This window comes from Colletotrichum chrysophilum (assembly GCF_026319265.1).
Source record: "Colletotrichum chrysophilum strain AFK26 chromosome Unknown scaffold_17, whole genome shotgun sequence".
In the NCBI taxonomy this organism is placed as follows: Eukaryota; Fungi; Ascomycota; class Sordariomycetes; order Glomerellales; family Glomerellaceae; genus Colletotrichum; species Colletotrichum chrysophilum.
In genome coordinates this window covers 62,045-87,094 of record NW_026517304.1, presented here as the reverse complement: position 1 = coordinate 87,094, position 25,050 = coordinate 62,045, and the positions used below count along the sequence as shown (strand labels likewise).

Sequence of the window (25,050 nt, the reverse complement as noted above, 5' to 3'; positions counted from 1 at the left end):
GGGAAATCTGGTGCCACTTTGGCGCTCCATAGTCACAGCTTTGGCTTTGGACTTGTCGCCAGCGTAATTTGCGAGCCTCGTCGACCGAAGAAGCAAGCTGCGAGCGACAAAGAGCGCCAACCAAGTCGGCCCGCAAAACGAAATGGCGGTGATCCCCTCTTAGGTTAATCACAATCAGGGAAATTGGCATTCGTCTCTGTGCTAGATCAGGGGTACCCGGTCTCGCATCCCAGTCCGCGTCCAAGCACCCCCATACGACCGTCTCTTTGGGCCCTGATCGGGCGAGTGCCGGAACCGGTGCCGAAACGTCAGGTAGCTGGTTCGTGAGTAAGTACAGCGTTGAGGTATCTTGGCTGTACATTCTTAGCTCCATTGTCGCCGCAAACTGCTTCATCGAACCCTACCGACTATCGTCATATAGACCGCGAGTTGCAACAAGATGACGACAATCGGATGGTTCTTGCCGCCAAAGTGAACGGGTAGTCATTGTTGGCGGAGCATAATCAATCAGCGCATGTTCTCCCATTCAAATGCGCCACGTCAGGCAGCTCAAGCCCGATTGGTATGTTATGTCTGTAGAAGCACGTTGAATGGCTGCAGGCTCCGTCTTGCAGCTCTTGCCGATAGAAGGCGGTTCGTGGAAGACTTCCATATGCTGTTTGCAAATCTGGGGGGCAGCAGACAACTAGCCCACAGCAGGGGTTGGCTCATGTAGGTAGGTATGTCATGCAGACAGCTCTTGACTTGACTTGCGAAGACCTTGACCAAGATGCTTCTTGCTAGCTGGCTAGGAGCTATCCATCCCAACCTAGTCGAAAATCGATTTACCGGCGTTATCGTAAAACTTTAAAGAACGTGCTCATTTGCAATGTTACAGGATGCGAATCAATCAGAACTGCCAGGGTGGTGATTTGGGTTCCCCCCTTTGATGTTGGGGACCCAGGTTGAAGTCTCCATCGTGAGGCGAGAGCACAGTTTTTGGGATATTACATCGTCATCCGCGCAGGCCGTCTCGACCGAAACCGTCGGCGGTAGAGAGCCGAGGCGAACGGCAATGGTAGCGATTTGCCTACGAATTGGGATTTCAGCAATCGTACGATATCCGTTGATGATGTTTGACCGGTGTTTACAGCACATTGAGAGATTGTCAGGCTGTCATTGTCATGCTCGCAGATGGCAAGCCGGTGAAGCTGCCGAGGCGAACTGCTGCATACCTGTCCGAGCGGTCACATAGTACCGATACAAACAGGTACGCACCCCCATCCGGAACTCAATGTTCTCTTGACCCGGATGGCCAGATCTCAGGGGCAGTTGAAAGTCTCCTAGTCTTTCGCCACGCGGCGCTTGGCGACCCATCGAAGGGGAGCAGCCGAATGGCTGGGGATGTTCTCCCAGTTCTCCCTTGACCGAGCCTAGCTACATCCACGCTTAGTGAGTATCCAGAAAAGGGGTGGTTCACTTCCGATGGGACGGCCGGTTTGGAATTGTGCAACCACATGACCTGTCAACGTCAGGAACGGGGCTCGCTAGCAGAGGCCAGATCAGGGTAAGGCCCTGCTCAGAAGGCTGATCAGTGAGCCTTGACTTCTCGTCGTCGGTTTCAGAATCATATTCGGTGTTCCCGGGGAGGGGCTCTTGGTGGCTACCAGTTGGATCACCACTGCTGATGCTTCGAATGCTTCTGTGGATTCCTCTGAGCTTCTCTGCCACTTCCTAAATGAGAATGGTGGCTCCAGTACCTACCCCCGCCAGGTGCATTCGTTTCGCAGGGGCTGTATGGTCTCGGTGGCGCGATACGGTGAGAGACAACGAGGCATGCTTGGATGTTTGCGTCGCGAAAAGCTCAAGCGGCAAGCCGGCTGGCTGCCGATTGACCAGAGCAGCGACGTGCTCCCGAGCGGAAGCAAAGCAAAGTGACCAACTGCAGGTCGGCCGGACGTCGATATGCGGCGCCTGTTTGGACCCTCGCAACATCGGTGAAGATAAAGGCGAAACAAGGCAACCCCATGCCAGGGCCCCCGTACTGGGCACCAACATGCGAATCCTTCCGGCGTTAGACCCCCGTGCATGCGATTGTTCGATGACGAAGCGACGACGACAATGTTGACGACCAGCCTCCAGGTCGTCCTGAGTCCTGGGTCGCTGGGTACGGGAACAACCAGGATCCCAGGCTGAGGTGGGGGTGCGCAAACAGGGGTTGCTACCAACGGACGGGTCGGACGCGCAGAGCAATTTCAGGGTCAAACAAACCCATGATTTGCAGCAAATTTTCATCACGGGGGAACGGCGGCAGGTTACCGGACGAATCGAAAGACTGGATTTTCCAGATGCTGATCAACTCAAGTGGCGCACAAGACGAGGACTTCGAGGCGAGACGAGGCGAGCAGGACGAGCGCGGAGCGGAGCTTCCAAAGTTTTTCCTTTGACGCGCGAGAAGGCCATGGCATGCCGTGATGTGTGGTGTCCCGTCCGTCCCGTCCCAAGTGATTGGAAACTGCGGGCTGCATATTGCCCATGTTCAAGGTGGTAGTCTGCCGCGAGGCGGGTGGGCAGCGCTGGGGGGCGGGCGGCTACTGCAAGTGTGATTGTAGTGCAGTGCGTATCTGTACTCGGTCTGCGCGTGTGTATGTAAGATATGTACATATCGTCGGTAGTGGGCTCTGATGCGGCGGTGTTGGTAGTGGTGCTGCGAGTGTAAGTGCAGATGGCGGTGATACGTATCCGTGGTCGTGGCCACGGGGGCGGCCGAGTTGTGTTGTCTCAGTCCTGTCAGGCTGACTGTCTCTCTGCCATGTCAAATGTCGTCGATCTGGAGGGTCTGTCTCAGTTGTGTCGATTGGCGATTGAGTTTGGGCGACAGAAAGGGCGGGGTGTGTCGAGCGAGAGAGCGAATATGCGGCCCGAGAACAGAGGGCAATCGGTCAAGCTTCGTAGAGAAAATGCTTTTTGTTGCCGTTCTTGTCCATCCCGGGGTTGATGCTGGCCTCAGGTGATGGTTGGCGGTGGGCAGAAGGATGGGCGGAAAAAGGAAGCGTTGGTCAAGGGCAAGATGAGCGGTCGATGTGATGAAGGACAAATGATGGGGTTGGGGTCAAGAGACGGGGGTGTTTGACGGGAATGGATGCTTTCTTTTTTTTTTCGTCACCTCTCCACCCCTTGTCATGATGGTTTCTTTTTCACAGCTTCCTCGTGTGGTTTTTGGTTCTCGGTCAATTGGTTTGCTGTGGCCCAATCTGGGCTGTCATGTCGATCCCAGATGCGTTTGCGTTGCTTTGGATGCAATCGGTGAGAAAACGGAATGTGCAGGGTGGAGTGGTTCAATAGGCTTCCAAGGAACCCAAGGAAGAGACGGTGAGGTGTCCGGATACGGGCGTAAGGAGACACTGGGCCGAAGGTCGTGAGGAGTCAGGAGGAGCCCGCAAGCCCGTTCCACGCACGGCATCACTTGCCCCAACATCCACTTCATGGGATGGGGATGGGTCCACGATCGGTCTGCCTGTACCTTCCGGTTCGGATGTGTTTTCTTTTTCCGAGGGTATGAGTGAAGACACGCAGACACGAACATGGCAACCACAGGCCATCTCCCAGCCCGCCGCGGTTTCCTCGGGACACCTCAACCTGTAAGGTAGAGACGCATTTTGATGCGCGTGCCCCAAGGAAGGCAGGGCAGCGCAAGGCAAGAGTACCTATCTTGAGTTGCACGGCAGGATGGCGCCTGCCTCACCGTCCTTCTGCGCAGATCGTGGTTTGCGGGACGGACGGCCGGGCGGGCCATCACATTACAACCGGAGAAGGGAAAAAAGAAAGGAACGTAGGGGAAACGAGCAACCAACGCCAAAACTTCGGGATGCGAGGTCTGGACTCGACGTACATAGGAAGGCATCTCCTTGTGTCGTGATCCCGTGCCCGCCTTCCTACAGCGAGTGTGTAAGTGCCCCTACGTACCTACCTTACCTGCCGGCCTTACCTTACCTCTCGCTGGGAGCACTGTCTGAGACCTTTCCTCGACCCGACTGCCTCCTCCGAACAACCTAAGACAGCAGGAGGGAGGCAGTTGGCAGCTTACCGTGCATGAATGCCCCAGACCAGACCACTTGACACCTCACCACTTGCCTCCTTACCTCACTTTACTGTATCCGTACTCTACATGTCTAGGTACCCTACTTGCCTACCTGGCAAATCGCAAGTGCGTCCGTCATGTCATGCCTTGCTCCTTCCTTCCACATTTTGTTTTTATTTTTATTTTTATTTTGCTTTCCGTCGAGGTGCTTCCGCCTGCCCGTTTGTCCATTCGGAGCCCGATGGAACAAGCAGGCCAACGGCAGGTGCACCTGCCACTTCCGGCACCTTCTCGCTTTGCTTTTGCCTTCAATTGGACGCTTGCCCCGTTCGTGGTCGGGTGCGCACAGCACCACAGTATCCCCCAACCCACGTCTTGCAGCTGCGAATACCCTCCCTCTAATGCCAACCTGCGGCCTGCTGCTGTCAATCGGGAATCGCCTTTTGCAATACCACGTCGCCGCTCGTCTGCAGCGGCCCGTCTTGTCTGAGCATCTAATCATACCAGAGAAGAAAGCCTATCTCGAATCACACAGTGTTCGCCATAACCAGCTGCCCCGTCCCGTCTTGCGCCTCTTCCCGCCCTGCCTTCCCGCGTGTTGGTTGCCTCACACGACAACGGAATCTGCCCTCGGATCTGATTCTGACTCTGGCTCTGCCTCCGCCAACCTCTCCCGTCCCGGTCCTCCCTTGATCGGGTCTGACCCGGCCGCTGCAAGCATCCATTGAACCATTCCTTGTTCACGACCTGCTGGCTGATTTGCCTAATAGGGGTTTACACGATCTGCATCTGTTGCATCACGAACTAACACATCTTGCGATAGGGTGTCATCTGATCACTCTTCCTTTTGTGGCTGCAGCACCACTAGTTTTCAAGCGCATACCGCCTATCGCCTGCCGTGTCTTTGGTCCATCATTATCCCGCAACGCTGCAGGGACTCGACCAACTCGGTGTGATACGCTTGTGCTAGGCCACCAATGTGCGTTGGTTCCTGGTGCTGTCAGGCCTGCCTTCGACCTGCTGGCCTGCCAATTTCCCGAATTTCAATGAGGCGTGTTCAAACTCTATCAGGCAATTCGAGGGCAAGGACAGGCACTGATGGTCCAATACTCGCAGGCTAAAGTTACATTGTCATTCCACACCTTTTGGAGCTATCGAAGCAGTTCATCCCTTGCTTCGCACTCGGTCTACCATGCTCTTACAGTTGTAAAGTGCCAGAGATGCATCCCTGCACTCTGTCTCGGCAACTACATGTGTCAATTGCCACGTTCAACCTTGGGCCGAATTACAACGTGGATTTTCATCATCAACCAGTCGCTGGCGACCTGTCACGCTACCCATCAAGGAAGTTGCTGCTACTGTATAATGCCCATCAACACCGTCCGAATGAGAAACGAGTGGAGAATGGCGGCCATTGACAAGGTCCTGCAAGATCTGTCACATTTCCGGCCAAGGTTTATGGCTTGCGATATCCGTCAAGATCGGCGATGCAAACTCCTTCGATCAGCATCTTTTGATGTGATATTCTTTCGCGCGACCCAGTGCTTCCTTTATCGCCTGTGGGTCTCGAAAGAATTCATGTTGCTTGCAAAAAACCATTGCTAGACCGCGTATGCTTGCCCGCAAGAGCTGGGGTCAGTGTACGTGTTGGTGACGACCCGGTCTCCCCGCCGGTTTCCCAATGTGACCAAGCTGTGCGGCGTGAGTTGACGGTCGGCATAGCGAGTTGCTTTTGCCTGATATCGGAGAGACCCATAGTCCCCGTTGGCGTCGGGAATCAGATGACAGACTGACAGATTGTGCTGCAGATCATGAATATCGACTGGTTGTTTCTCAAAGAGGCTCATTGACTCGGTTTTCGCAAGCTTCACCCGCGTTGGGAACCCCTCTGCAAAGCCTTGCCAAGTCTAAGTCGTTTACCCACTTTGCTCGATGGGCTTGGGTAGGCGAGAGCCTGGACTGACGGTCTCTACTTAGTAGTCAAGAAATCAGTTTCGCAGGCACATGACAGCTGAACAAGACTCTTTCCACACAGCCAGGGTACGAATGCAGGTATTCAATTCTCCTGATTTCCGTTTAACAGTATTGGACCCCGGGCTCATGAACCTCCAAAAGCAAATTATTGCTAATGAAAGCAGAAGGCTTGCAGCTTTCTACGGCAAGGGGTTGTGGTATCCGCTCTCTTCATCTGAACAGCCAATCATGCAGTGTCCTCATAACTAATTCTCCATCTCCCGGCCGCCGGAGCCCTGGCTCGCACGACCTCGGAAGCCCGGGAAGAGATCCTACTCTCCATATACCCTGCAAGCGGCACTGGGATCCAAGCAAGGCCAAGTCGGCCGGCACACAACAACTCAAACTGAGTGTCCCCGATGGCACAATTGGCTAGCGCGTCAGACTGTTAATCTGGAGGTTGGTGGTTCGAGCCCACCTCGGGGAGAGATAGTGGTTAGATTCCACCTGTGCTACTTCACGATATCTTTTGTTATTTTTATATGTCATTTTTGAACCTCACACCTCTTTCAAGCCCTTCGCAGTGCAAATCAGTATGTATGCATGTCGCAGCTGACTATCATAGCCCCTTCCTCATGTTTTTGTTATTGCGTACGAGTCTACGTCGCCGTAATTTTCCATTAAGTTGAGGCAATGTCACTGCAGTGGTTCAGGCGGCCCTCTACAAGTCGTCCTAGGGGGCAAAACAGCAATACCGCCTGATTCACTTACGGCGTATGACAGTCTTCGTTTGGGTCCTGTATACTTGGGCCCCGTGATCCTTACATACAGCATTTGCGAGGACTGGACTTATGCTTGCGAGGGTATGACCCTAGCACAACCGTGGAGTGCAAGGGTGGGTGTCCGGAAATGCTCGCCGGCAGGTCTAGTAAACATACCCTGCCCTTCTCTGGGCATGGGTTCGACTTCTGACGGCACGTGTAGGGCCGCACCGAATTTGCGTCCTCCCCAATTATGGATGTTTCCTCGAGAGAAGGGGCTTCATCTGAAGTACACATCATGAAGGTCAAGATACCGGGAGCAAACGAGCCCATTTCGCGCGATAAGTGGCAATGCTTCTGATACTAACATTCGAAGTTGTCAGCTCATATTGTACACACCAACAGCGGCTCGCAAAAGCATCCAGGGATCATCTCCACTGGCGTTGTTGTTACCTTGTTCGATCCTAATTGGTGAGCTGCTTTCTTTTTGCAAACTGGTAATTGGTCCTGCCAGAGTCCTGGTCATGGGCGTGAGAACACACCTTGGCAGGTGACAAACTGAAGAAACCGACAAGCAGCTCGATTGGACAGCTTCACCTTCGGTCAAGGCCGCCTCACCGGCTTGGTCTGGTGCCCCCATGTGCTTCGTCCCTGTAAGGGGTGGTTCTCCACCTCAATATCGCTAGGAGCCTTAAAGCTTGAACTCCATGTCTGTTGTCTGCGGCCCCATGTGAGTTTCCCCGTAATCGTCATTGTGACAGGTCACTTACCACCATGTTGCAGCCTCGTAGATCTCTCACCGCCTGCAATAAAGGCCCCTGTGTCTCTGGCTGCGTAAACCGAGAGTTGCCAGGGTAGCATGGAATGTTGCTGGAAAGGAAACAAGCAAGTATCACATCCTGGTTTATTGGTCAGCTGCGAGTCTGTGGCCTCGATTTGTCTCATCAAGGCCCTTGAGTATTGGCAGTCTGCGCGCGTCTTGGGCCTGGCAAATCCTCCCAACTGGCATTCTTCAAGGCTGTCATACTTTCTGCAGGCATCGCTATGTTACACAGCCTCGGGGACTGCCACTTGCGGTGCATCAACCCTGGGCCCTTGTTGGAGGGGACTTTGTTTTGTTGGCCGTTTTTCTTCCTCACTTCTTGGCAGCCTTCTTCTCTTTCGACATCTTGCTGCATCGGAAAAAGCTTCAAGAGCAACCACATCCAGTAAATCACCTATCAAGCGACAGGGGTCCCGGGGTGTCCGGACCTCATCATCAAGGAGTAGCATCACATGGAGAAGCTGGGACCATAGCCAGTGACTGATACGGAGTTTCCATGGGTCCTAAGAAACTCGTCATAGGCCACTCATTACACGCTTTCACCGCTGCTTCAATTTGGGGCGATGCTTCAGTCATCCGAGTTGTCCGGGACCCAAGGCTGACAGCAATTTAGACAACCCAGGTCGCAACTTTACAAGGCAAGTTATTTTGTAATGCATACTGCCACAAATGGCAATCGGCCTCAGAAATGGGTGGCTGTCATCGGCCTAGACCACCTAAGCGAGCCGGACCAAGAAGTGATTGATGCTGGGGTTGATTTCCTTTGCCCTTTTTCTGTTCGATCGGGGGGCATGTGAGTATTGCGCCCAGAAATCCCCCTTGCCCGCGAAGTCCTCGAAGCCATGGAACGAGACCTGGCTAAGCCTTGCTGCCTAGGATCCATCGAGACAGTAAACAGCAATGGACACGTCAGGCCGACTGACGTGTATACAGGGCCGGCGAGGGGTGATTGTGGTGTTGCGATGCGAAATGCGATGTGATGTCTCTGAGGCTGTCAGCCTCTATGAATGCCGTGTCTGGCACAGGCTGAATGACCGGAGCTCTTGGCCAACATGGCCTCACAGACGGTTTCGGCAATCCTCGGCAAGCGTGACCAACGGCTGTTGTTGAAATGGGAAAGCCGGAGATATGCGTGGCATTTGACCACGACCCGCGCAGCGCGAGCGGCTTGTAACTGCGATGGACATTGGTTGGGCAGCAACGAGGTTCAAGCGAGTCGGAGATCATCACCAGCGCTCGGTTAGATGGACGTATGGTACAGGGCTGGACGGGCCATGTGGGTGGCACTTTGTGTCACAGAAAGAGAGAATTTCCCATCTAGAGGGTGGCCGGGGAGATGCACTGGGACAGGAGTGGCAGTGAATGATGAACTGGCAGAGGCTAAGCTTCCAGCGCGCGGTCCGATGACCGTGAAGATGATGGAAATGTTGGAAAAAACGAGGCGTACTGCGGACGAAGGCAGCACTTCTGCCATGTCATGAATGGGGGCCTGTCAGACCTGACGGCGCATGAATGCCAGCGAGATGCGAATACCCCCTTCAAGCAGCTAGCTGCATGGCGTGGGCAAGCGGGCAGACCTACGACGGATGGCCTTGATCCTGAATAGGGCAGGGTGCTGCAGGAGGTACTGACCGAGGGCTCCCCTGAGTGGCTGACAGGTCGACTCGGTGAAGCAAAGGCATGGGGGATGGAGCGGTACATTGCGATCAAGTCGAGGGTACATGTTGTGCGACGGCAGCCTCAGGAGGGCGGCGCAGGCAAGACTTGCATCGATATGATGGCGGCCACGACATGGAATGGTGATATTGATCTCAGGTATGTATGGGTCGAGTGTAGTCGGGGAGTGACAGAATGGACGAAGACGGCACCGAGAAAACAAGGGCCAGATCTGCGGTGGGCTGGGCTGTCCGGCCGGGCAACCTCGGGGGCTGCGGAAGGAGGATGCAATGGCGCCGTTCCAATGGCATAGCGGCGGAAGAGCATTCCGAGTCGCGGGGGGGCCGGCTTAGTGGCTCCCGTCATCCCATGCCATCATGCTGGCCTACCCCAACCCTTCAGGTCGTGCTCGAGGCTTTGCTTGCTTGCTAGTTAATTAGCTGCTGCGCCAGGCAAACCGCCTGGAGCTATCGAATGTCGTGCTTTGGTTGTCTTTCGATATCGGCGGAAGCACAAAACATGGAGCCGTCGATGACTTGGGAAGTGAAGCACGGGATGGGTCTCGGAGCTACAATGTCAGTGTGCGGCCTTGTGGAGGAAGTGTGGCGCACGTTGTCGCTCACACTGACCTACCTACCTAAGGTACCGTGCCGTACCGTAAGGTAGGTATCCACAGATCACAGCTGGCTTCCATTAGCTGGGTTAAGGTCGTGGTGTTATCCGTTAATTAGGTAGGTCTCATTCCCTTCCCATCCCATCCCATCCCGTCCCGTCCCTCGCCCTCGGGGTCCACTGTCGCCCGTACGGTGTGTCGCACAAACACCGACACTGTATCTCGGTTGCAACCTCCAGCCCCGAATGACCTACCAGATGGCTGACGGGAAACACGTTGGAATTCACGCCATAGCCAGCTGGAGGTAGCCATGTTTTGGCTTGTGACACTCGATGGAAGAAATGGAAGCCGCGTTGGCTGCTGCCGAGTTATCGGAATCTGCTTGCCCGTCTTAGCGGGGGCAAGCCCCTTCTCAGATCACAGAGCACGGCAGCAGGCAAGTCACAGGTCACTGGAAGGGAAGGCCGCCATCCGCTGGGCTGCCTATTGTACAGTGCCTAATGTACCCAAGTTGCCTTCTGTTACATCGCTCCTCCGACACCGAGACGCCGACACCAACACCGACGACTGGCACTGTCCTCCTCGTTTGGCCCTTTGTGACAGTTTCTTTTTTTCTCCCAACTTCACTCATCCCTGACGACAAGCTACTTCTTGCCGGATTCAACGCCGCGCCAGCTCCGCTCCGCTCAACCTAGTCACGACCTACATTGCTCCATTTCGTACCACACCTCAGCCGTGGAGGAGGCAACAACGGATCCAACCTGTCCCTCTTTTCTCCCATCCGACCACTTCCCCGGGTCGCACAAACTGCCCTCCGCACACGAGATTGCCTCGACGCACCAACAGGCGCCAGCCACGAACTACGCACCCGGACACAAGCTACATACCATACACATCCTAGCATAGCAACGCGTCGCATCGCATCGCATCGCATCGCATCGCACCACTACCACCACCACCACCACCATCACTGTATCCTTACCCGCGATACACACTCTACATACAGTCATAGTCATGGCCGGCAAGAAGGGAGCCGGTGAGAACAGCAAGAAGGCCGCGGGAAACGCCCGCAAGGCCGAGGCTGCAGCCCAAAAGTCTGCTGCCGAGGATGCGAAGAAGGCAGCCGCTGAGGATGCCGAATGGTCCAAGGGCTCCAAGAGCAACGCAAAGAAGTGAGTGTGTCTGACGCACCCTCCACACAGGGAGCAAAGTGTATGCGGGCGTGAACGCGGCTTCCGAATGCCGCAGCCAACACCGTCGTCCAGGACCGTCACACTTCATGCATACTGTCCCAAAACAAGCCGGATCTCTGTTACCCCGCAAAGAACAAGGAAAGAAACACATGGCACAGGACATTGGCTGACACGCTGTTTGATGCCAGGGAGGCGGAAGCCGCCAAAAAGGCCGAGGCAGCCCGCAAGAAGGCTGAGCGTGAAGCCGCGTTGAAAGAGGAGGAGGCAAACACACCGGGGCGATCCGCGCCTAAGAACGCCAAAACGGCTGTCAAGAAGACCCGCGGACTCGACCTGTCGCAGTTGGACGACAAGCCCAGCGGCTCCCTTGCCGCCCTTAACGCTTCGGGTATTGACAACGCCCTTGATGCTCTGTCGCTCACAGGCTCCTCCGATGCCAAGGTTGACAGACATCCCGAGAGACGCTTCAAGGCCGCCTACGCAGCCTTTGAGGAGCGCCGACTCTCCGAGATGGATGAGGACGGCTCGGGTAAGGGTCTGCGTCTGCAGCAGAGGAAGGACAAGATCCGAAAGGAGTTTGAGAAGAGCCCCGAGAACCCTTTCAACCAGGTCAACGCCCGCTTCGATTCCAGCAAGGAGGAATTGGCGCAGCTGAAGGCCAATGAGAAGAGCAAGATCGAGAACAGGCTTGGTTCCAAGTAGAATCTCTTGTCACTCTCGCCTTCCGTACCTATGGTAGCCCTCCACCAGATCAAGGAGATACACATACCTAGTAGATATAGCACAGAGATGATAAGGCTGGGACTCGACTAGCATCGGTCACCCACCTACGATAAAAATGACATGATTACTCGAATATGCATCTGATCATGAGGCCAAATTTGCCCCTCCATCACGATTGTGCGAATGAGATCTCTCGCTGTGGTACATGACATGTTATGTCTCTGGCGAACAACTGCTGCCACTGGTCGAAGAGACAGCCTGCCACGCCGTCATCCGTCTGCCACGTTGTCTCCTTGTTTTCTCCTGCCTGAACGGCCACCACGGTGTCATCACCAACGCGGGACCGACATCGCTACATTTTTTGGCGGGGTAGCTTGCCCACTTACGTAGGTGAGGTGGGGTAGGTAGTCACTGTGCTGCCCGCCTTCCTGATAAGATAACATTCTTGAAGCTCTCTATCGCGATAAAGAATACTGGCGGCAGAATATTACACCGCCTTTTTTGACCGCCCTCAGCTGTGCATGAACAAGCCCATCGACAACCGTCTCATAATCCTAACGACATCATTATAGGCATATTTCATCTCATCAGAAAAGAGGCTATTTTACGAATGTCTCATCAAACCTCAAAATGTCGAGTCTAAGAATGGGCAGCATGCCGTCGCTGAGGCGGCAGCATCTCCTGGCCGAATTGTGAGGTTCTTCCAAGTCTCAACCCACGCCCAAGCCCCCTGAAACCGGGGGAGAGGGGGTCAGACACAAATGCGGCTGCTAACGCTTGCTCACAGTGCCGGTCTCAAGCAGGCCTGCCCGGAGGGTGTATTTGTGAGCTTGACGCCGGGAGACCCGATGCTGTGGTCGGGCGTCATGTTTGTGAGGCATGGTACTGGAAACTCATGATGAGATCACAATCAGGCAGCATGCTGAGACCATCATACAGGACCCTACGCTACGGCAATACTCAGATTTCAAATATCATTTCCCGACACATACCCGCGGCTGCCGCCACTCGTGACCTTCTCGACAGACATGTTCCACCCGTTGATCACACCATTAACGACCTACATGTACACCACGGATATCCAGGACAACGGCACAGTGAGCGCAACTGACGCAGAACGCCTGCCTCCCGGCGGCTTCAGCCTACGACACGGATTCCCAGCTTGGTTTGGACGAGGAAGCCGAAGTGTGGCGGGTAGTAGGCAGGCCAGCGGCCAGCAGCAGCCCCCGGCAACGCCGGCGAGAGGCGGTACATCAAGCAGTGCGGCGACGACACCAAGTTCCAAGGCTACGCCGATTGGAGGGCGTCCGGGATACCTCGACACCTCGCGACGGGAGGTTTCGACGTACGAGGTTTTGAGATACATTAGGAGCACGTTCGATGATGACAGTGTGCTTGATTCGGTGCCGCTTGAGGCTGCTGGCAACCCGGGCGCTTGGCACGCATGGCGGACGCGTCAGCGCCAGGCGGGCAATGTCACTGAAGACTCTGCAAAGCGGCCAGTGGAGGCGCAGGAAGGGGAAACTGAAGAGAGGAAGGCCGAGGGAGAGACGGCCGCGGCTGATGGCCAAGACAAGGCTGAACAGCCAGTCCCCGAGGCCGAGCCTGCTGCGCCGGCGACACCCGTCGCGAACACTATCAAGCGGAAGCCAGTGTCGGGCGTTGTGCCTACCCCGCGGCACCCTGGAGAGTGGAACTGGGAAGGAGTGTGGGAGGACAGAGTACAGAAGGGCATCGCGGCGTCCCTTTCGGAGGCGGTGCTGTACGGAGCGGCCAGCGGCGGTGACGATTTGGTGAGTCTTCTTCACCTGGAAAGTGATGAAGCAGCTGCTAACTTGGCGCAGATCAACTTCCTCGCAATGGAGGAAGGCGAGGTGGATTCTGTCCGTGAGAACCTGCAGCGGACGCTGGGAAGCGGCGCCGCGACCCCCGAAGAACGAATTAGCATGCAGGGCGTGCCTGCTGGCGAATGATTCCATGGTTTATGATAGCGACTTCCACCTTTTGTCTCATGAAAATCCTATGCTAGATGACCTTTTCTACCCCTTCCCTCTGCTGTTGCTTGAACGCAATCGCGAGAGATATTTCCACCACCGCATCCAACACCCATAGCATCGAGAACCTCAATAATAACAATCTTCAAACGCCAGCCATTGTGCGTCAGTATCTCATCTCGACTATGGGCCTATCACCAATAGCCTTTGTCGTACTGATTGTTCTCGCAACTGTATCGCTTCCACTGATCTTGTTTGCTCTGCTCTCGCGCTTCGTCTGTCGCAACTTCAGAGACGCGGCCGGCCTCCGCGAGCCCAATCCTCGACGCTAGTTCGGTCTGAGACGTGCCCGTGACGACAGCTCCAGCAACAACAGTAGCAGCCTGAGCTCTGGCTCGCGGTTTCTTACGGACTCCTGGCCTGACCTTGAGAGCACTCGAGGACACAACGACACGCCGCCATTGGACCCTGGCACCGAGCTCATCGACTTCGCAGACGTCGTCCGATCGCCATCGCAAGCTTGGCACCCGTCGAGAGAGAGCCGCCTGGTATGGAGCTTTTCGCCGACGAGAATAGACCGGACGGCACCGCAACACCTCAACCGCTCCGAGTGCTCAAGAGATTCGGGCGTCATACTGGAGAGGTCGGAAGACCAGGGAGTGTAAGGGGCGTGAGCGACTCGGACGAGAGCCGCAGCAGTACCCCCGAAGGCCCTGACAGGCCTTTGGTGGTCCTAAAGAAGAGAGGAATGCAAAATGGCAGAGAAACACCTGGACAGCTTGGTTTCAAACCGAGCCGTCATCACCGCCCTCCTCTCCCAGCATCAAAGAGTGAGACTTCTCAGCTGAAAAAGCATAGACCCCGCTAATGAAGCATAGTTTTTCCCGACACTGACGACGAGGTTGGAGATGATACGATTCGCGCATCTTACGATGGCAACGACCAGATCGCACCGCTTTTATCTTGCGGTCCTTTATTTTCTGACCCGTTTAGTGCCCGTATGCCAACGAGAGATCCGGCAGTTCTTGTGCCTCGGGTTGTGGTGACGCCCGCAGTCAGAGCCATAGAAGGCGACAGGGGGGCTATGTGGATTGCTGTCGAAGTGTCGGCAGAGCTGTGCCAGCCGACCGATGGCACGTTTCTTCCAATGACCCCCGTCTCCAACAATGGATTCCCGGTTCCTGGAACCGAACCTCGTCAGCTTGGAGGTACGTTGAGGCTCCGGAAGATGCCCGTGTGGTGCTAATTTTGGCTCAGATCGATACGGCTGCATATACGATATGGATATCCAACTCATCCCTCTAGGAAATAATTGTATCCTTGAGATCATCCAGGAAGACGAACCGACCCCCAGGTAAAGTTTCGAACTAAGCTTATTGACAAGGGCTAACGAGATTGCAGCATGTTATTTCCGGGATTGAAGGTTCTTGTGCTTGCGCACGTTCACTTCGAGGCCAAGGGACCTATCCCATTCAGGCCAAACGGTCATATCCGGCAACGGTCAGATGATTTGATCGATGACCTTGAAGATCAGCTCGGGAGCTCGAGGGTAGAGTATCTCCGCATCGTGGTCAAATACAAGCACTCAGCATTCCCCAAATGCGGCAGGTCTGACACTGTTGACGGCGTTGCCGATGTGGAGACCAAGCTGGAGACATCGGCCACAGCCGCACTGCAGCACCTCAACCACAGATCACTTTGGTCTCCGTGTGCAATGCTAGCACCAAATCCACTCTTTGGCATCATCCACCAGCACTGGCCGTAGGGTACCAAGAAGGGAAGAGAGGTTATAGAGCGGATTGTTCGGCAGCGGACCCCCCCTGATGTGCCGCCCAAATCTCAGCCCAAGCCCAGAATGGAGTATACTTCGCCTACATCCATGCAAACACCACCAACCGTGCCCAGACGGGAATCAAGTCTCGGGAAGGATGGCACGGTAAGGCAGCCGGAAGCTGCCCGCATCGGGTGGTCTGAGCTCCGGCAGCCTTCGGTAGCAGGTTGGCGGAGGAGCCGCGCGGAAGATGGACAGCGCGTCCCGTCAAATGCAACGTGCCCCGAAGATTCGGCCTCCGATGACAGGGATGTCAGGTCTCCGGGAATACTGAGAAGTCCGCGCTCCATGGGGGCCGGGTTGCTCAGGACCTTGGGAGCTTCTGATGACGTGACTGCGGACGGCCAAGCAGCTGAGAGCCGGAGCCTGAGAGGCTCATTCCGTGGGCAGCGCGGGAAGCAAACCAGCCGTTGGGGTTGGACCAGTTGGTGGTAGGAGTATGGATTGTTTGGTTTTCTTTGCAGTTTTACGTAGACGCAGTAGTCCATCGCGTTTCTAAACGCTTCATAATTCAACATTGGAGTTTCGTCTCTGACTTACAGCCGGACTTCACATGTGTTTTATACGCTTTATGCTCTTGCTCGCAACGAAGTGGCTGGCCTGTTACATCAAACTTTATGGCAGGACGCACACCCTCAGCCTAGTATAGCTGACAATAGAGTGAGTGTGAGGGCGAAAATGCAAAATTTACCTTGGACAAGGTCTCGAGGTGGGCACACTTTGAACGCATTTACAGACCGTGTAGTAACCTTTCAACTTTTTTTTCTTTGATTGACTTTTTGGTGTTTTTAGGGGTATTTTGCTTTTACGAATTGACAAGCATTTACTGCTGAAGCTCATCCCTCCACGGAATAGAGGTCTGGGCACCCTTACGCTCGACGGTCTTGGCCGCCGCGTGGTTGGCCCTGCGGATGCTCTGAGCAATGTCAAAGGTCTCGCCCTTGGCCTGCGCAGCGACGGCAGCAACGCAGTAGGCGCCGACAAAGGTGTCGCCGGCGGCCGTGGTGTCGACGACCTTGGCCTTCTCCGCGGGGATGAGCTCGGCGGCGCCCTCCTTGTTGACGTAGTAGACGCCCCGGCCGCCGAGGGTAATGACGACGTTTTGGACCTTCTTGGCGATGAACCACTCGCCGACGCGCTTCAGCCCCTCGGGGGTGTCGAGGTCGGACTCCTGGCAGCCGGAGAGGATGGCGGCCTCGGTCTCGTTGACGACGAGGTGGGCGAGTCCGTCGTAGGCCTCCTCGGGGAGGCGCTGGGCGGGGGCGGGGTTCAGGAGGACGGGTACGGAGGCGGCCTTTGCGGAGCGCAGGGCGGTCAGGACGGTGTCGAGGGGAACCTCGAGCTGCATGACTAGCAGGTCGGGCTTGGGCTCGAGGGTCTGGGGAAGGGAGCCGAACTTGTCGGCGGTGACGGCGTAGTTGGCTTCCGGGGCGAGGATGATGCGGTTCTGTCCGGTGGGCTCGTCGACAACGATGATGGCCATGCCGGTCTTGAGGTCGTCGCCGACAGTGATGCGGTCGGTGCGGACGCCGTACTCGCCGAGGTGCTTCAGGAGGAGAGAGCCGTACGAGTCGGAGCCGACGGCGCCGATCATGGAGACGGAGGCGGATTCGGAGGCGGCATCGTTCGGAGACTCACGGGACCGGGAGAGCTTCGCACAGGCGACGGCTTGGTTTGCGCCCTTGCCACCGGGGGAGATGACGACCGAGTTCGACGTTAGGGTCTCGCCTGGCAGGGGGTGGTGAGGGACGTAAGACGTCAGGTCAATGTTGAGGGAGCCGAGGACGGTGATTTGAGGAGCCATTTTGGGTAGTGAGGCGCGTGAGTGTCGACGCAGATGGTGTTTCGTGTGCGCGCCGTTTTACTTCTCTTCAGGTGTAATCGTTGGCACGATGGACTTGACAGGTTCTTTATTAGACACGTCTCGTCGTCAGTCGGGTCTTTCGACGCAGTGAAGACAATCGTGGTTCCGAGCGAGAGAGTGCAGCTCGGATAACTGCGGGAGTGACAGATAACGGTAGGCGGCGTGATCCAGTGATGAGGGGCAGAAACCAGGAGCAGAGGATTTCGAAGTTTTCCCAGCCGACGGAACGTGGAGAACACTGCGGTGCAGTGCGGTGAGGGGAGGGGACCCCGCCGAGAGGGAGGGTGGGATGATGATGCACTTGGCGGGGCAGCTGGCTAATGGCTGCCAGGTTCGCAGTTGGAAGATGGCACCGTGGGTGGAGGAGGGTGAGGGGCATGTTGGGTGGGCCTCCCCTGAAGGATTGGCGAATGGTCCTCGGGGCTGGGACGCTCTGCAGCTTAGGGCGACTTTAGCGCTGCTGTAGAACGTCTAGAATATCCACAGAAAATAAAAACGCTGTGAAGAATTCGAACGCCAAAGCAGGGAAAGGAGGGATCCACCGCTTTATTTCGTGTTGTGGTGTTGGCATGGAAAAAATCGCCATCTTAGGAGGGGGAGATGGACAGGGGGCTGGCTTAGTTAGATCGTAGATAGGAGCGGCCTTCCTGTTGGTTCTTGCTCGTTCGGTTTCAATGTTTTGAAGCATCAGACTGCAGTGCAAGACTGCAAAATACCAAGTAAGCATCATTAGCTTGGACATCAACCACTGCCCGCGAGGGCTAGGTCCATACTTTTACCTCGAGTTTAAGGGGCCGTGTCCTGCTAAAAGAGCCGAGCCGAAGAACGGAGCCCACCCTGAAGGTTACTGTAAGCGCATCCGACCCCCTTACCGTCCATGGTTTGAATCCGATCGGGTGTTGCACTCGACGGCACGGGACCTGACGTGCTGACGTCGAAAGGGTCTGGCCTGGTCTCTTTGCCTCGCCCCCATCCAGCGCCGTTCATCTGCCCAGGCGGGATGGATCTGAGATAGACTTGAGGATCCAGACCTTGGACCAGACCCTCCAAAATTCTTCTGTCTTGTCCGAGTCTGAAATGGTTGACAAGTTGCTTCTTGCGAGTGCAGCCGTTCGTACATCTCGACCCAGCGCGACGGACTCGATTTTCTTGCCGCTACCGGCCCGGTAGCCGGGGACAGCCGACCGTTTCCATGTTTCGTTTCGGCCAACACGTGGAAATGAACGACACCACGACCGTTTAGACTTTGGGCGTGCAGACGGCTTTGCGACTTAGACTCGGTTTCTTGTTGCCTCTTAGCTGCTTCTCTTGCTGCTCTTGCTTCTGCCACTGCTGCTGGCTGCTGTCGACGCCGCCCTATCCTGCTCTGCCATGCCATGCCATGCCATGCCACGCCACGCCACGCTGCATCGGGGTGTTAGCAGCTATGGGTCAGGGTCCTTGTTGGTGTGTGAGGTTATGTGTGCGTAAGGCTCCACGGGAGTTGGATTTTAGTTGGGATGAATGACTTGGTGAAATGCTCTAGTGGAGGGGAGCAGAAAATATTTTGAAGGCAGAAGAAAAGGCCCTGGAGAAAGACTACCGGAGACGCAAGAGCTGCACAGTAGACCTGACCTACGTTACCCAAGCAGAGGTGCCCAACGCTCTTTTCCGCTGAGGAAGGTACCTTCCCGTCCTTCCTTACCTGCCTCACTTGCCTTGCCGTACTGCGCCGTCATGCACCGGCCGACGAAGAAGGGAAGGGCCGTGTCCTGCTTGAGCCTCCTGCCTCCTACTCGTTGACAACTCAGACCAGTCTCCCTTTCGTGCTTTCCATTCTCTTAGCGCCGGGTTATCTTTATCCATCATGACCTTTTTTGTTTCTTCGTAATCCTTTTCCACTAAGCCGGCCTCTGCTCTTACAAGTTCCCAATCTTGAGTCCTTTCCGGAATTGCATCTCGATCCCCCAAGACTTCGACTGAAACCGCACACGATTTCCCTCTTACATAAACGTCCGTGAAACGATGGACATCGATCAAAACAGCTCGGCCTGGACGACGACTGCCGCCTGTCTGGCCGTTGTCCTCTTCCTTTATCTTGTCAGGCCGCGGTCATCCTCATGGGGCCACCCGCCCCTACCCCCTGGCCCGCCGGGTGAATTTCTCCTTGGTCATCTGCGTGTTATTCCCAAAGAGAGAACCGCCGAGACGTATGCCGAATGGGCCAAGAAGTACAGTCAGTATCATCCCTCCGGCGCCGTCACCAAGGCTTCGTTATGACTGACACATCTTCAGAGTCAGATGTCATCTATGTCAAATCCCTCGGGCAGCCCATTATTGTGCTCAACAGCGTCGATGCTGCCAGGGATCTTCTCGACCGGAGGGGGGCCAACTACTGCGACAGGCCCAGATTCACCCTCTTTGAGGTGTAAGTTACCCCGAACTCCGTCCGGACGTGTCCTGTCGTCATGCTGAAGCAAATTACCCGCTTGCCAGCATGGGCTGGGGGAAGACGCTGACCTTCCTCCCCTTCGGGCCCCGCTGGCAGATGCACCGCAAGCTGCTGCAGACCACTTTCAGTAACACAAACGTGCGGCAGTGGTACCAACTGCAGGTCACAGAGGCCCGCAAGTCCGTCCACAGCATCATAAAGGACCCAGACAACTGGGAGGTTTCCATGAAGAGGTAAGCCGTGGCAGCGCCCAAACGGCCCTGAACTCTTAACGCCGTCGGCTGACATTTACCAGGTTCGCCGTCGCCATTGTCCTCAAAGTAAGTTACGGAGTTGATGTCCGAGATGACAACGACCCGTATGTAAAGATCGCCGACGATGCCATGTACGCAACTGGCAACGGCGGTGCACCCGCCAACAGCATCGTAGATGTTTTCCCTCCCGGTACGTCCCGGAGTGCTGGATATTCCCAAACCCAGCACTGACAGTAATGCTCGCCGCAGCTCGCCATCTACCCAACTGGCTGGCTAGAGACTGGTCGCTGAAATTTGCGCGAGAATGGGGCTGGGCTATCCAGAAATTGCACAACGTTCCATTCGCCGTTGCTCAAGACGAGGTGGTAAGTGTGTCCTTCGGCTTGTCACGTCGACGCCCGCAAAGCGCTGACAAGTCAAGGCTCGAGGCAAGGAGAACCCGTCCTTTGCGCACACGTTGTTGGAAACGTATAAGTCCAACGCCAAGAACGGTCTGGACAACGAGTGGTCACTTGACGATATCAAGGGGGCAGCGGGCGCCATCTTCATCGCAGGGGCAGACACGGTAACTGAGCGCACCGACGATGATACTCAGACCGAGTAAGACGCAACGCTGACATGAGCTTCAGACCTGGGCCACCATTGTTGTCTTTGTCCTGAACATGGTCCTCCATCCTGAGATTCAGCAGAAAGCTCAGGCATTAATCGACCGGGTCGTCGGGCAGGAGAGACTTCCGACCTTATCCGACAGACCATCCCTCCAATACATTGACCACATTGTCCAGGAGGTGTACAGGTATGTCAGACCAGTTCGACTCAGGAGCACGTGGGATGGTTGCTGAAGAAGAAACACAGATGGTCTCCGTTGGCACCGTTAGGGATTCCCCACAAGTCCCTTGAAAACGATGTCTACAACGGCATGTTCATCCCTAAGGGGTAGGTTCTCTGCCCCTCTTCACCACCACCAACCTCCGCGGCCCGAAAGGAAGCTGCATGCTTCTAGAATGAAAATGCCAACTGCTTTCCCCAGGTCCATTATTTTCGCAAACTCCCGCGCCATGACTCAAGACGAGAGGATATACCGGGACCCCAAGTCTTTTAATCCAGACCGATACAAGCCGCCCTCTGCTGGCGGCCATGGTGAGCCCTTGCCCCTTGGGCAATTTGGATTCGGTCGTCGAGTTTGTGTTGGCCGTTTTCTGGCAGACAACAGCGTCTGGATAGCTGCGGCCACGATGCTAGCCACTCTCAACATTGGCAAGAAGGTCGGACGAGACGGCCAAGTTATCGAGCCAGAAGTGGTGTTCACTAATGGCGGTACCTGGTGAGTGCCAAGACCCATATTCTTCAGGGGGAATCCGCTGATCTGATGTCAAACAAAGCCACCCAGAGCACTTTGAATGCTCAATAACGCCGCGCAATGAGAAAGCAGCAGACTTGCTGCGACAGTCCATCTCTTCTTGAAGAGCTTAGCAACCAACAAAGTGAGGCGGTCTAGCCTCTTGGAGCTGGTGTACTAAGCTTTTAGGCTTCCGGTTGATGAAACCGTGCGCGGCCTGCATCGAGGGGGGACCTGGATGCTCGGGTTACGTTCTCTCACTGAAGAGAAGGTCCCTTGCGACAGCCAAGTCAGCTTCAGGCTCTCGAGGAAGGAACCTGAATCAAAGACGGCTGTTCTACTGGCCGAGACCGAGACATGAGGGAGGATGATTTCGGATGTCCCTTTGACAACCAAGCAATACCAACGTTGCATTTTCAGAGACAATTCCAAGGAAGTGCCGTCCACATCAACATGTAATACGGACGTAGGGATCTCCACCGTTTTTCCTGCTCGACAGTCCTGAAATAATGGAACCGTTGTTGCCACAAGAGCTTGCCGAACTTCGCCGGTTGGCTGTCGACAAATCCTGAGCTGCATTCCCTAGCTGGAGCTGCAGCTATACCAAGCCTGCATCCAGACCAAAGATGGCTTCGAATCGAGGGTCTGGATTTGCATTCGAACTGGACCCGATGGAAAAGCTCCCTGGCTAAAGGAGGGGTTCCCGCTTGGCCATCGACTTGAGATAGCCCACGTTTGGGCCGCCCCATGTCAATCTCTTCTTGCATGACGTTTGTTGTCTCTACCTCTCATGGGTTTTCTCACTTCTTCACTTGTTGCTCTTCTCCTGTGCCCTATGCCCTATGCCCTCGTTTTGAGGCCGTTGGAGAGAGGGAAAATCAACGGGCGTCGTTGAGAGTCATGCGCACAAACGGTCAAAGCCATCCATCTTATTCGTCCAGTGTCAGGTCATCGCATGAGCCATGTCACCCTCCCTTAAGCGTTGTCGCCATCTATGAGTGAGGGAAAAAAAAGTGGCAGCAGACGGGGGAAGGAGAGTGCATGAGCCGTCATGACAGATTTGCGGCCGTAGCAAAGCGTGAGCAGGGAGAGCAAGAGCAGCTGCGCTAGCGGAGTGACTTCCGCGGCATATATCGAAACATAATGGTTGATCGTCAACGCCGGCGACGCCAGAGCCAGAGAATCGTCCTTCCTTCTTGGATTCCGGCGCCCTATCGGTGGTCGCGATGCTAGTTCCGGGGGGTAAGCTGAGCCGCTCGCTCTAAGGACAGGGTTACGACTCGTGGGATGAACTGGCCCAGGAGGGCAGCATCTCGTGCATGGGGTGAGATCTTGGATCGTTGTGTGACGGCTGAGATCTGGGAAATTTGTAACAGCGCCAAAGACGCCGGGTCTTCTAGACCGTCTAGAAGCCGCGATGGAAGGCACACCGCATGGGACCACCACCTCAATGAAAAAAAGTCATGAGCCACGCCATGTGGAACTAGGATCAAGCCCCTTTGGCTCTTCATTGGGGGCTGGAGTTGGGGGCACAACGTTGGCCGCCATCCGCCCTCCCAATTCCATAGAGTAGCAGCCGGTTTTTCGGTTTATTCCCCTAAAAAGGGACCTCTGACTGCGACTTGCATAACAAACTAGAAGCCAAGAACGACGGTAGAGAAGCAGCTAAAGATTCATGACAACGCCGCCCAACTTTGCGCGGTCACATCGCCGATATAGGACTTCTATTTATGAGTCTGTGTGTGAGTCCGTTCGTCTCGTGGGAAACGGCGGAGGTGATTCAGAATTAAGAATCACACCGACGGTCCTTCACCGCAACGTAGGTAACTTCAACCAGCACCACAAAGTTCAGCCCCGGCTCAGCTTGGCCCTTTTTCCCAGGCTTGGGCTGGCTCCCCACGGCCGCCGAAGGAACCCGCAACCCGAGTTATTCTGCCCAGGGCCGGGTGCTGGCCCCGGCGCTTCCCTTTCTTATCAGCTCGACGGACTTCCCGGAGACTCGAGAGTCCATTTTAAAGCAAGAAGCAGCCGCAGCAGCAGCAGCATCCGCCATAGCTTTTTTCTCCGCATGTGGTGCCCTGTAGAAGTGTAGCAGGTAGCTGTAGGTAGTAATGAAGCAATTACCAAGCCGAAAACTTTGACAGCTCCGGACCCTGTCGAGACATGACGCAGATACCCGGCCACGTGCAATTGAGACAAACCGACTCGAGGGCAGCAAAGGAAGGCAACTCGTGACGGGGTGCACCGCAGGAAACGACGACAAAAAAAAAGGGGGCGACGGGAGAATAATTCCAGAAGACTCTCCAGGTTTTGGGATGTCGCGCAACGACAACAGGTTGCGCAAGCCTCAACGGCTAGTGCGCAAGACGGCGCACACACTTTCAGGTAGCGATAGCGGTGGAGGAATGGGCTGAAGAAAGCCCGGCCCGGCAGCTAACGAACGGTAAGAATCAGCCCAAGATTCGACACCGGCCGGCGTTTGCGGACTCTTCGTCGATCGTCGTGCCAGGCGGGTTCCCCCCTCGTCTGCCTAGGGTTCCCAGGGTTGCTTGCCTCCAAAAGCGGCGAACCTTGCATCACTCCAACACATGCTAGAAGCTTACAGGTGAGAAGGGAGGGAGGGGTCGGGAGGAGCTTGGATGTGTTTCTGGTGCAGTGCTACTCAATATTGTGCGTGTGTGTGAAGAAGATTTGTCTCCCCCAAGTAATCCCCCAAAATTCCATCTGATACTCGGTCTTGGCTGCTTACTCTTCTTTCTCTGAAGTGCTTAACTCTCGCTCAATTCGAGCAGGACTTCTGCTTTGTGCCCGTCCGCCGTCTAATACACGCCGTACACTGCTACCCCTCATCAGCAGCAGCTCTGGCCTTTCCCCTCTTATCCCCCCCTATCCTGTTTCGTGCTTGACGAACAAACCCCCCACTTGGGATGCTTGGGATGAGTTGACGAAAAAAAAGTCGTGGATTGTGAAAACTGCAATTGTGGAAATGAGATATAGTGGACGTGGAGTATTGGCATCGGTATATCGCAGGAACGTCAGCAGCCTGCGGCTTCCTTCCCCCCCTCGCCTGTCAATATTTCCACATCCATGCCGCCCCATCCAACCCCCTTGTCCCGGTAGACCTTTCCGTACGCTTAACCTTTGGGGCGAAACGGTGTTCTCGAACCGTGGCTGCGGGGGTTGGGATCGTCATATCAAGGAACGACCTTCGACGTTTTTGTAGGCATAACGATGACTCGAGCCGTTTCGGAAGACGTGAGCTTGCATACGGGCGAGTCGTAATCCCAACGTTAAATATTGTCGTCAATCTGAACGACAATTGCCTCTCTTCGTATTGCACAATCCGTGCTGGTCGACGAGACAGGTTTGTCGACCTGTTCCCCATCGTCCCATCTATCTCGACTGCTCCGCGCATATTCTTGGTTTCATCCAGACGTGGCACTCATCCAACAGCTGTCAGCTCATCACGCTCCCCCCAACCGAGTCCGCCCAGACATCGGATTCCTTTAGATATACTGGGCTGTCCGGGCCGAATCCGCCGGTCGTCGATCGCTT

At 55.4% G+C, this 25,050-nt stretch overlaps 6 protein-coding genes and 1 non-coding gene across 7 annotated transcripts; 6 read left to right on the top strand and 1 right to left on the bottom strand.

The window, feature by feature from the left end:
• The first annotated feature begins 6,426 nt into the window (after positions 1-6,426).
• On the top strand, positions 6,427-6,500 carry COL26b_003123. Its single transcript has one exon. It is a non-coding gene; the product is annotated as a tRNA-Asn (tRNA).
• Positions 6,501-10,880: 4,380 nt separating this feature from the next.
• Positions 10,881-11,761, top strand: COL26b_003122 (uncharacterized protein; the record flags this gene model as incomplete). Its single annotated transcript, XM_053176026.1, has 2 exons — positions 10,881-11,038; positions 11,218-11,761. 2 exons carry the CDS (start codon positions 10,881-10,883, stop codon positions 11,759-11,761), a joined length of 702 nt encoding a protein of 233 aa, XP_053039926.1.
• A 1,049-nt stretch (positions 11,762-12,810) lies between these two features.
• COL26b_003121 (uncharacterized protein) lies at positions 12,811-13,755 on the top strand (the record flags this gene model as incomplete). The annotated part of the gene is made up of 2 exons (XM_053176025.1): positions 12,811-13,575; positions 13,627-13,755. The coding sequence occupies 2 exons, from the start codon at positions 12,811-12,813 to the stop codon at positions 13,753-13,755; spliced, it is 894 nt and encodes a 297-aa protein (XP_053039925.1).
• A 2,675-nt stretch (positions 13,756-16,430) lies between these two features.
• On the bottom strand, positions 16,431-17,411 carry COL26b_003120 (uncharacterized protein; the record flags this gene model as incomplete). Its single annotated transcript, XM_053176024.1, has 1 exon — positions 16,431-17,411. One exon carries the CDS (start codon positions 17,409-17,411, stop codon positions 16,431-16,433), a length of 981 nt encoding a protein of 326 aa, XP_053039924.1.
• A 2,064-nt stretch (positions 17,412-19,475) lies between these two features.
• COL26b_003119 (uncharacterized protein) lies at positions 19,476-19,882 on the top strand (the record flags this gene model as incomplete). The annotated part of the gene is made up of 2 exons (XM_053176023.1): positions 19,476-19,686; positions 19,746-19,882. 2 exons carry the CDS (start codon positions 19,476-19,478, stop codon positions 19,880-19,882), a joined length of 348 nt encoding a protein of 115 aa, XP_053039923.1.
• Positions 19,883-19,947: 65 nt separating this feature from the next.
• Positions 19,948-20,760, top strand: COL26b_003118 (uncharacterized protein; the record flags this gene model as incomplete). Its single annotated transcript, XM_053176022.1, has 4 exons — positions 19,948-20,135; positions 20,198-20,346; positions 20,391-20,521; positions 20,578-20,760. The coding sequence occupies 4 exons, from the start codon at positions 19,948-19,950 to the stop codon at positions 20,758-20,760; spliced, it is 651 nt and encodes a 216-aa protein (XP_053039922.1).
• A 454-nt stretch (positions 20,761-21,214) lies between these two features.
• COL26b_003117 (uncharacterized protein) lies at positions 21,215-21,484 on the top strand (the record flags this gene model as incomplete). Its single annotated transcript, XM_053176021.1, has 2 exons — positions 21,215-21,296; positions 21,363-21,484. The coding sequence occupies 2 exons, from the start codon at positions 21,215-21,217 to the stop codon at positions 21,482-21,484; spliced, it is 204 nt and encodes a 67-aa protein (XP_053039921.1).
• Positions 21,485-25,050: the final 3,566 nt, after the last annotated feature.